General features: G+C 36.0%; 1 protein-coding gene across 1 annotated transcript in view; it reads left to right on the top strand.

The window, feature by feature from the left end:
• FANCM (Fanconi anemia complementation group M) overlaps positions 1-11582 on the top strand; it is a 63018-nt gene that overhangs the window by 31866 nt on the left and 19570 nt on the right. Inside the window, exons 13-16 of the mRNA XM_003792173.3 lie at positions 871-1026; positions 4033-5941; positions 10494-10588; positions 10707-10775. Of these exons, the coding sequence (XP_003792221.1) occupies positions 871-1026; positions 4033-5941; positions 10494-10588; positions 10707-10775 (2229 nt within the window). The remainder of the gene's footprint in view (positions 1-870; positions 1027-4032; positions 5942-10493; positions 10589-10706; positions 10776-11582) is intronic.

The raw sequence follows: 11582 nt of genomic DNA, 5'->3' as shown, positions 1-11582 counted from the left end.
CTTTGAACTCCTGGGCCCAAGTGATCCTCTCATTGAGCTACGGAGTAGCTGGTACTACCAGCATGAGCCAAAATACCTAGCTTTTTTAGTATTTTACTGACGTAAATTATGCTGTCATAAGCATCTTTGTATAAAATGGTTTTTATTTTTCATTTCAAAATTATAGCTAAAAATTTAAATTGGATATTATCGTTTACTCTATTTTTATTTTTTTGCAGTTTTTGGCCGGGGCTGGGTTTGAACCCGACACCTCTGGCATATAGGGCTGGTGCCCTACTCCTTTGAGCCACAGGCACTGCTCTATTGTTTACTTTATTATGAACAAATTATTGATGAACTTAATGAAAGTCAAGAGAATTGATCAGGGGTTGCATATGTGCCTACAGAGCTGAGAGAACAACCTCAGGAAGGATTTCTTTTAGGTTTAAAGGCCTTGGATTATATGACTATCAAAAATTTTATTTTATTCGCTAAAAAGGGGAATTCAGAGTGGCAGTAGGCCAGTATTCCTGAGAGATTATGAATGCCTCCTTGTTAGAATATAGGATAGAAATTTAGCAAATTAGTACTTTAAAAGCCAAACATATTTTCTTAAGTATTTGCTCTTAACATGGAGCTGTTAATATGTGAATAGGAATATGATCAAGTCGGAATTCACATAAGTTATTTTAAAAATGTGTTTAAAAGGGAATCTTTGTACTTTATGAAATTATTTTCCTTTTTTTCTACTGAGATTTTAGTTGAGAGTATCTAAATTAATTCAAATTATTTATGCTAGGCTTATTACCTATATACTAAACATGTTTTTAGAAATCAGTTTGTGAAATCTCTGCTTTATCATTTTTATTTTGTTTTAAAAAATTAATCTAGATTCAAGAACCGACCATTGGAATCCATCAGCTCTCTCTCTCTGAATGGAGAGTGTGGCAGGATCATCCTTTTCCTACACATCAAGTTGACCATTCCGATCGCTGCCACCATTTTATAAGTCTTATGCAAATGATAGAGGGAATGAGACATGAAGAGGTAGGGTTTTATCATAATTTGGTCTTGCTGGTATGATGGTGAAGCTAGAGTTCTTAACTTCTCTTTTTCTTACTAAGAAGTATTTTGTTTCTCTGTAGAGCTCTTTGTGATCACAATAAGGAATGAGTTTTCTGCCTTAGGAGAAGAAATAGATTTAATTAATTGAAGATGAATATTATCTATAAATATTGGTAGATCATTATAAAATTTTAATATACTTGATTTATGTAAATGTTTTGTAAAGTTAATTTAGGATTCTTAGTGGATTAAGATTCATTTATTTTTATTTTGAGACAGAGTCTCACTTTGTCACCCCAGGTAGAGTGCTGTGGCATCATAGCTCACAGCAACCTCAAACTCTTGGGCTCAAGCATTCTTTTGCCTCCACCTCCCTAGTAGCTGGGACTACAGGCACCTGCCACAATGCCCAGCTGTTTTTCTGTTGTTTGTTTGTTTAGCAGGCCTGGGCGGGGTTTGAACCCACCAGTGCTGGAGCATGTGGCTGGTGCCCTGAGCGTGGAGCAACGGTGCCCAGCCTGGATTGAGATTGTTGAGATAATCTCTATCCTATAGGTAATATGGTGTCACTCCTGTATCCTAGTGAAGTTTAAGGAGTTACTGGTTCCTTGAGCAGTTTCTTTTTATTTTAGTTAATTTATTTATTTTTGAGACAGCATCTCAAGCTGTCACCTTGGGTAGAGTGCCATGATGTCACTGCTCACAGCAACCTCAAACTCATGGGCCTAAGTGATCCTTTTGCCTCAGTCTCACAAGTAGCTGGGACTATAGGTGCCCACCACAGCGCCCAGCTATTTTTTGGTTGTATTTGTCATTGTTGTTTGGCAGGCCTGGCTGGATTCAAACCCGCCAGCTCTGGTGTATGTGACTGGCGCCCTAGCCGCTTGAACTTCAGGCACCGAGCCCTTGGGCGGTTTCTTGATTGTTTTACCTTGAGAAAGACAGAATAGTAAACCTATTAAGTGTGAGATCCATAATGCATGGGTTAGAATCTCAGTGCTGGCTCTTACAATTGTGCCTCAGTTTCATCTGTAAAGGACCAAATATGTGTAAAGCACTTAGAATAGTAGCTGGCATTCAGTATATGCTCAGTAAATTATATTTGCTGTTTTGATTATTAGCTGTCGTTCATTAATGTAAATAATTTTTTGTACATCCCAGCAAAATGTGTGCCTTCAAATTAAACATGTATTTATGGAATGCCTTCTATGTGTCATGTTCTGTTCCTTGACCTACGGCTATATCGGTGAACAGAACAGACAAAATGCTCTTGTCTGTGTGGAGCATATATACTAGCAGGCAGAAAGACACCACTCACATTAACATTTATTATTTAGAGAAGCAGAAAAGTAACTGCTTAAGTCCCTGAGTAGTAGAGAATCCCAATTAAAGTAGCATTCTTGAGGAGAAAGAAGAATATTGGAAATTACAGTTTTAGCTACTGATTTAGAGATAAGACTTAGAAATTCACTGTAAGAGTTTTTGGTTGAATACTTTGTTAAAAATAGAAGTGTATTCCAGGTTACAGCCTACTGGGCAGACAGGTACCTTTATTTCAGAGGTTCTATGCAGGGGTGTCTAACCTCTTTTTTTTTTTTTCCTTCTGCCACACATTGGAAGAATAAGAGTTGTGTTGGGCCACATGTTAAATACACAAACACTAACAAAATGTGATCACAAAAAAAAAAAGGTCCATGTATAATTTCTGTGATATCTGACTTTAAAAAGTCCTCATAAAATCAGTATATGGGCTGCAGGTTGGATATCCCTAAAAAAACTGTTTTAGTTCATTGAAATTGAGAATAATTTGATATATGTTTGTGTTTTTCATTAATATTGAATATTATTAAATTATAATGTATATTTTATTATATTCATTATATTACAATATATGAATAATAGATATTTATAATAGATATTTAAGAAATGAATATATAATATATAAGAGTATATTCATTATATTGTAATATGTAATCATTATATTTCGTTTCTTAAATATCTAGTTTTAGGAAATTAGAATAGTTCAATTAAATGTTAGAAGTGAAAAAGTAACATGTTCTTTTTTTGTGTGTGCCAGACAAAGTCTCATTATGTCACCCTCGGTAGAGTGGGTGGCATCACAGCTCACAGCAACCTCCAACTCTTGCACTTAAGTGATTCTCTTGCCTTAAGTCTCCTGAGTAGCTGGGACTCCAGGTGCCCACCACAATGCCTGGCTATTTTTTGGTTGCAGTTGTCATTATTGTTTAGCAGGCCCAGGCCAGGCTTGAGCCCTCCAGCTTTGGTGTATGTGGCCAGCACCCTACTCACTGAACTACAGGTGCCGAGCTCTTTTTTTTTGAGACTGAGTCTTACTATGTTGCCCTCAGTAGAGTGCCATGGTTTCACACCTCACAGCAACCTCAGACTTTTGGGCTTAAGTGATTCTGTTGCCTCAGGCTCCCAAGTAGCTGGGACTTACAGGTGTCCACCATAATGCCTGGGTTTTTTTTTTAAATTTCTTTTATTTTTATTAAATCATAAAGAGGTAGATCATGTATACATTAATACATTTGTGGGGTATAATGTGCTGATTTCATATACAATTTTGTTGCAGTTGTCGTTGTTTAGCTGGCCCAGGGGTGTTTGAACCTGCCAGCCTGGGTGTATGTGGCTGGCACCTAACTGCTGAGCTACAGGCACTGCCCACATATTCTTATGTGTTCATTAAATTTGTTTTATGACTAGTTATCATGAGTTTTTTGCATATTAAGTACTGCGGATAGCAAAAATCAGTCAACTTAAAAAAATCAGTCAATTAAAGATAAGACAATAATTTCATAGTAGTATAATGTATCACTTGATTTATAAGAATAATTTTTAAGGTATGAAAGAAAACTATTAGATAAATGTAATATTGTTTAGAAAATATTTTAATATAAAGTGAAACTTACCCCTGGGATTTGGCATTTTGTTTTCCTATGACTTTTTAATTTTTCTTATTTATAGGGAGAATGCAGCTATGAATTGAAAATTAAATCCTATTTACATATGGAAGATGTTAGCTCAATATTAAGTGCTCCCAGGAATGAATATAGTAATTTTGCCAGTGCCACCTTTATTCCTCACAACAAATCTTCATTTACAAGGACTACAAGTCAAGGCAGTTTATTGCCAATGGTGGAATCTGATGAAGAATGTTCTGAAATTTTTAAAAAAACTCCTGTAAAACCTACCAAAATTGTTTCTCTGAAGAAAAAAGCTTCTAAAGAAATGAAAGGAGATCAACTTAAAAAACAAAATAATGATGGTGTTATGTATTCTTTAGATATTGACAGAAGTTCTGTTGAAAATATTTTTCAGGTAGATCTATCAAATGATGGGAGGACGTCAGATACAGATGAAGTTGCTTCCGTGTGTACTGTTAATGAAAGTGTTAATCAGCCGTGTGTCTTAACGAAGTGTCAGTTAACAAATAACTCTAGTTCATTGGCTGGAAATTTTTTAGATTCTGGTTATAACAGTTTCACAGGTGAAAAATCTCTTTCATCTGACTTGTTGCTTCCATTTGAAGAAGACCTTAATATTGCTAGAATAGATGATCAGTTTTATAATTGTCACTCTTTGACTAAAGAGGTACTGGCTAATGTAGAAAGATTTTTATCTCATTCTCCTCCGCCACTCAGTGGACTCGCAGATTTGGATGAGGAAATTACCAAGGAATTTGCACTTAAGAATTTACTTTTCTTACCCAATGCAGAGCATTTACAAAAGCATGAATCCATTTATTTGATGTCACATGCAGCTGTGAATTCTCAACAGAATTTAGAATTGAATTCATTCAAACTTAGTAGTCATCCTTCTGAAAAGAGTTGCCTTTATGGTGCAACTAGAGATGAGAATGCTGTACCGAGCTTCAGCGACTGGGACGGTAAAGTACATAAAGACATTCAAAAGGAAAATTTAGTGATTAACAATCACGTTCAAACATGCAGAGCCCCCATGGACAATTTAGTTGAAGAAAACAGCAATAATGTAGATAATAATGATCTCTCAGGAGTGTTGCCTGATCAGGATGAGAGTTTACTATTATTTGACGATGTTGATACAGAATTTAATCATGTGAGTCAGTCTCCCTTAAACAGCAAAGGCAAATGTTCACGTGTGGCAGACAAAACTGAGTTCAGTGAAGCAGCTCTGGTCTCTCAGTTCTTAATTTCTGACGAACTTTTGTTAGAAAGTAGTTCTGAATCCCAGGATCAAATCCCCTGTGATACTGATCTTTGGAAATCTCATGAAGACTTGAGAAGTACACATGAGGAAGAAATGAAAAGTGATGAACCTGTTTATGATTGCTCTGGGAGTTTATTTTCTGTTACCTTTGACTTAGGATTTCATAGTCCAGATTCTGATAGTGAAATATCAGAACATGCACCAGATTTAAATAACAATAGGCTTCTAGATGACCTCTCTGGAAGGCCTTCACATATTAAGGAGATAAGCAGTGCAAATTATTGTTCAAATCAAGCAATAACACACAGAGATCATGGTGAAAATTTTACAAGTGGAACCAATACTGTCCCATCAAATAAAGAAAGGCAGAGTCCACGTTTCGGACATTTTCCTCTGAGTGAAGACAAAAATAAAGAATTTATGTCTCCTGGTTATTGTCAGTTTTCTTTGCCAGTAGCAGAAAAAGTTATGAGTACACCACTTCCTGTGTCAAAGACATTGAACCTATTTTCTAAGATGAGAGAGGAAATGCCCAAGACACCAGATTCTAGTAAGGAAGAGGTAAATCTACAAAGTTTCAAAAAAACATTGAATTCAACTTTTGATTATTTAGAATTTTCTCTGGAAAAGGCTAAAAGCAGTGATCAAATCGATCTTCATCAATCCTGTCATCATTCTGCTAAAGGTAAGATTCTATCTTTTTAAAACTCAGAGTCCTTTCTGGAATAATTACTCAAGAAATATTTATATGATTTTTCCGAATGTGATTTCTTATTATTATATGGTGCCAATATTTATATAGAATTAGATAACTCATTTATCTTTCTTCACTTGATGTTTACTCAGATTTATTTACATACATTTATAGCATGCGTACCATTGGGAATTATGCAGGATACAGAAATACATGAAAAAGTATAAGATTTGGTCCTAGGTCTTGATTATAAGACACAGTTATGTGAAATACACATTCAAAAGATGCCAGTAAATTATGGGAATAAGTACCAAATGAGTAGTAAAAGAGTAGCTGTTTAGGAGGTTCAGAGGATGATAAAATTTTGAGTTAAATTGGGAAGGCATTGTACATAACACATTTCCATTTTGACTCCTCAGGAATATTTACTATTGGGATATGAAAGTAATAAAAAGAAAATTCATGAGTTATAAAATGATGAAAGCAATGGGAAAGAAGAAATGTATAAGATTTGGGGGGGATAGAGAATTTATGTAATAAAATATTTGAGAAATGAAAGCTATATTCAGAGGATTGAGACCATCTGAGAAGATCCAGAAGAATCTCTGGATCTCTAGATTTCTATGATCTAACGTTACAGTTATGGAAAAATCAGAAAATATAGTGATTGGCTTGGTCCCCGTACCTCAGTGAATAGGGCACCGGCCACATACAGTGAGGCTGGTGGGCTACTCGGGAGGCTGAGGCAAGAGAATTGATGAAGCCCAAGAGTTTAAGGTTGGTGTGAGCTGTGATGCCACGGCACTCTACCAAGGTTGACATAATGAGACTCTGCCTCAAAAAGAAAAAAAAAAACCCAGAAAATATAGTGATAGATGTTTAATATTAAAATGATTTAAGTATCCATTACATTTTGCTATATAACTTTAGATTATTATTGTATCAGGCCATTTATGAATTTTATTCCTTATAGGTAAAGAGATAAAACATTTTTAGTATAAAATCAGAGTTTCCTCTGTAAATCTTTTCCTTATATTATTCTAATTAGCATGGAATGTATGATTCATGAGTGTTCTATTTAAGATGAAACCATCTTTGAAGCCAATTCTGGAAATACATTTAATTTTTTTAAGACCTGACTCATTGCATATTTTGGATGTGTCTGACATTCGTGTTTGTACTGAGTGTTTGTTGCTCAGGAGCCTTCAGTATTTGCTTTACTACCTCTATATTAAGTCCATGTTAATGTGTCATATTTGCATTAAAACTTTCCTTCTGATATTATAGTTTACTAATCATGAGCAATATAATCATGAACACAGAGATATTAGGGAATTGTTTATTAGAGAATTATTTTAGTTTTTTTTTTTTTTTTTTTGAGACAGAGTATCACTGTGTTGCCCTTGATTGAGTGTCGCGGCAACATTGCTCACAGCAACCTCCAAGTTCAGGCTTAAGTGATTCTCTTGCCACAGCCTTCCAAGTAGCTGCAATTACAGGCACCCTCCACAACACCCGGCTATTTTTTGGTTGCAGTTGTCATCGTTTAGCGGGCCTGGGCTGGGTTTGAATCTGCCAGCCTCAGTGTTTGTGGCTGTATAACCGTCGTGCTATGGGCGCCAAGCCATATTTTAGTATTTTTTAATGCCTTCTGATTCAAAGAAAGAATTTAAAGTCATTTACCATGTTATACATACAAAAATATTTTACTAAAACATCACTAAAGCAGTTAAAAAGAAATTCTCCTGGAATGTGTTGGTTCCTATAGCTGTGTTTTGCATTTCACTCTGGCTTCTTTAGAAAGTGATAAAGAAAAGTTGTTGTTTTAAATAGTGCACATCTGTAAAAATGAGTCATTCAAGGCAGATGTTTTCAGTCAGTCTAGGCAGATGTTTTATTGGGAGAGTGTGAGGAGAAATTTACCTGGTGGGTTTTATTAGTTACAGATTGCTATTTAACAAATTACTCCACAAAACTCAGTAGCTTAAAACAGACATTTATCTCACAGTTTCTGTGGGTCAGGAATTTGAAAGTTGCTTAGCTGGCTTGTTCTGGCTTAGGATTTCAACTGGGGTTGCACTCATCCGAAGGCTTAACTGGCAAGGAGAATCTGCTTCCAGGATGGTGCGTTCAGAAAGGATGAGGGAGCCACTGAAAGGACAAAGGAATGGCTGGGCCATGGCCTTCTGAACGCCACAGGAGTGGAGATCGGAAGTTCCTTTATTAATACTCAGAGCCTAGGAATAATTCTCTGTGATTCTTTGGGTGCTTTGGCCTTTTTTACATTAGGTAGCATGTTTGAAGTTTCTCAGCCTGCTTCCTGTTGAAAAATTTGGTGGTCCACAAGATATTTTTTTTCTGTCGCTATCCTTTTCAGTCATAACTATATGCATTTCTTCCAATATAATTTTCACAAATCTTTGTGGGTCTCTTGTGAATCTTATTGGGGTTCATTCCATTAACACTGTCCATGCTCATAAATCTTTTGAAGAAAAGTACTTCTCTACCTTGGGCTTCTGCTGAGCTGTGTGGAGGCAATTGCTTAAGCTTCTTAGAAGGTCTGCTTGAGAGGGTCTATGAGGAGCATGCTGGAGATATTTAAGGGACCGTTTTGTCTGACTGATTGGTACTCTTGAGGTACCAGTCTTGCTGTTTCTGAAGAGCTAACGAGGCATTTACAACTGCACCCTTGATTTATAATACTTTCCGGCAGTCCTCTGGATTTGATTAGAAGATTTCTTAATTTTAGCATTGTTTGCCGTCTAGAGAGGCTGGGAGTTTTCAAAACCAGCAAGGCCCAATTGTCTCATGTTAAATGGTCCTTTTGTTATTTCTTTCCTTTTGCCTTTTACTCTAATAGCAAAACCAACAGGTGATAATCTTCGATTTTATCTAGAAGTCTTAGCTAGAGTACCTCATTTATTAGGTACATTTTCTTTCTTTTTTTTTTTTTGAGACAAAGTCTCACTTTGCCCCCTGGGGTAGAGTGCTGTGGTGTCACAGCTCAGAGCAACCTCAAACTCTTGGGCTGAAGCAGTTCTCTTGCCTCAGCCTCCCAGTAGCTGGGCTACAGGTGCCTGCCACAACGCCCAGTATTTTTAGAGACGAGGTCTTGCTCTGACTCAGGCTATCTCCAACCTGTGAGATTAGGTGATCCACCCGCCTTGACCTCCCAAGTGCTGGGATAATCATGAGCACTGTGCCTGGCCTTCGCATTAACTACAGTGTTGCTAAACTTTCTGGAACTACATAAGGGATTTCCTTTCCTCCAGTTTCCAGGGTGATTTCCCTTACCTTCCTTTAAGCCTATATCCAGGGCCTCCTCGATGACTTAGTGCTCCTACAGTTTCTTCCAGGCTCTTCAAGCCTTCACTGAAACTCTCCTCAAAGTCCTTGTTCCAAAGCTACTTTCTCATTTTTTGTTAGAGCAACTCCTTATTTCTAGGTGCTAAAATCTGTACTATTTATCTGTTGCTTCATAACAAACTATCCTCAATACGTAGGGACTTAAAATAGTAAATTTTTCTTTTTATTTTTTTGTCACTGTGTCACCATGAGTAGAGTGCAGTGATGTCATAGCTCACAGCAACTTCAAACTCTTTGTTGCAGTTGTCGTTGTTTTAGCTGGCCCGGGTTGGGTTCGAACCCGTTACCTTCCATGTATGTGGCTGGTGCCATGACCACTGTGCTATGGACACTGAGAGTAGGATCCACTTCTTGAAGGGAGAATTATGAAAGAATTTGTAAACATAAGACCACCACAGGGCTCTTATAGAAAAGCTTCATGAAGACACAAAAAGATGTCTTCAATCAAAATTTTGTGAAAGTGCCAAAATAGAATGTTAGTTAAGAACCTGAAAATGTAAAGCATTTGATTTCATTTATGACCGGTTTTTTTTTTTTTTTTTTGCAGTTTTTGGCCGGGGCTGGGTTTGAATCCGCCACCTCCAGCAGATGGGGCCGGCACCCTACTCCTTTGAGCCATAGGCCCTGCCCTATGAGGGTTTTTTTTTTTTTTAAACATTCCTCCGTGCCCTGAATGTGTAGTTCTAGTTATAATATTTTGTTGAATATCTTATACATTTTTACTTTATGCCTACATATAAACACACTTGTAGACACACATACGTACTCATACATAAAAAAGAATCTTTTCATATATTTTCATGATTCAACTTCAAATAAGAAGAGAATAATACATGAAGGGCAGAAAGTGCAGTAGATTTTAGAGGTAAATTATAGGATCATTGACTAATAAATTACATTTTTACATTTTTCTGCCCTCATTTCTGTTAATTTATAAACTTGAACCACATTCAAATACATGTTTATTAGCAAAAGCTAATCTTCCTCCCTGGTATTTATGTTTTTTGTCTCTTCCCATGCCAAGCTTCTTTCTGAAAGACTGTCCTTTTGGGAAAGTGAATACATGTTGAGATTGCCAGAAACAATTCTTATTGTAGCCATCAGTAAAATAGATTGTTACGACTGGGTAAACGTAAGTCTATTGACCAGATTTTTTATTTTTTAAAATAAATTATAGATAAGCAATTATTAACAAGTAATGAAAGTGAAGATGATGTGATTTTCCGAAGAAAAAGTAAAAATGCAAAAGAAAATGTTTTAAAATCCCCTGAGGTGAGTCATTCAGTAATTTTACTAGTATAATCATATCTTTTTTCCTTTTCTGTCTTGAGCTTCTGCTGAGATACTTTGTTACCTTTTATCTTATCTACCTATTTATTTATTTACTTAGGATCAGAAGAATAGTGAAGTTGATTCTCCTCTTCATGCTGTCAAAAAGCGTAGAGTTCCTGTTAACAGAGTGAGTAAATAGTAGATCATGTGTAATAATCCAAATTCCTTTGGAATAAATATTACAAGAAAAATATGTAGATAAAAATATAGATAAATATGTAGATAAAAATATAGATAAATATGTATGTTTAATCTTGTAAGTATATTATTGATAGAAAAATTGATATGACATGCTATGTGTTTAGAATTTTGATAGTTTCTAGAGATATAGTTACTCTAAGCACAATGAATTTAAATATTGAATAGTTTTAGATTTCCTTAAAGCCATCCTACTTTTGTTAGTACCCTTCGGCAATTCAGCAACCATTCATTAAATACCTACCATGTATCTACTGTGTAAGATGCTGAGGATCCTAAAAAGAACATATCCTGATATTGTCTTAAATCACTTGTAATTCAGTTTTTGGAAGTCCGTATTTTTTCATTTGAGTGAATTTGAAAGAAGGAAGGGAAGGAGTCCAAAGTGATTCTCCAGATTTTGGCTTGGGCTCTTTGGCAAGTGTGCCACAAATTTAGAGAAGATGAGAAAGAAATGATGGCTCAGTGTTGAACATACACCAAAGTGAGGCTCTGGTAGAATAGTAAAGTGACAGACACTGACGACTATGACTTTGAAGTCTGGGTAGGTGGGCAGGTCATCAGGCTAATGATACTCATTTGTTCTCAGCTTATGGTTGATAGCTGAATTTTGAGACTAGTAGGTTTTAATTAAAGCTTGTGGGTTTTATTTCCTAATGCAGTCTAGGGTGATTTGTGCAAAATTACAGATGCTTCTTGACATAACAATAGAGTAACATTATAAGTTGAAAAAAAA

The sequence above is a fragment of the Otolemur garnettii genome, unplaced genomic scaffold (genome assembly GCF_000181295.1).
Source record: "Otolemur garnettii isolate 467f Iridium unplaced genomic scaffold, OtoGar3 scaffold00054, whole genome shotgun sequence".
Taxonomy (NCBI): Eukaryota; Metazoa; Chordata; class Mammalia; order Primates; family Galagidae; genus Otolemur; species Otolemur garnettii.
Note: the sequence above shows the minus strand (reverse complement) of the source record. Positions and strands in the feature narration are given on the sequence as shown.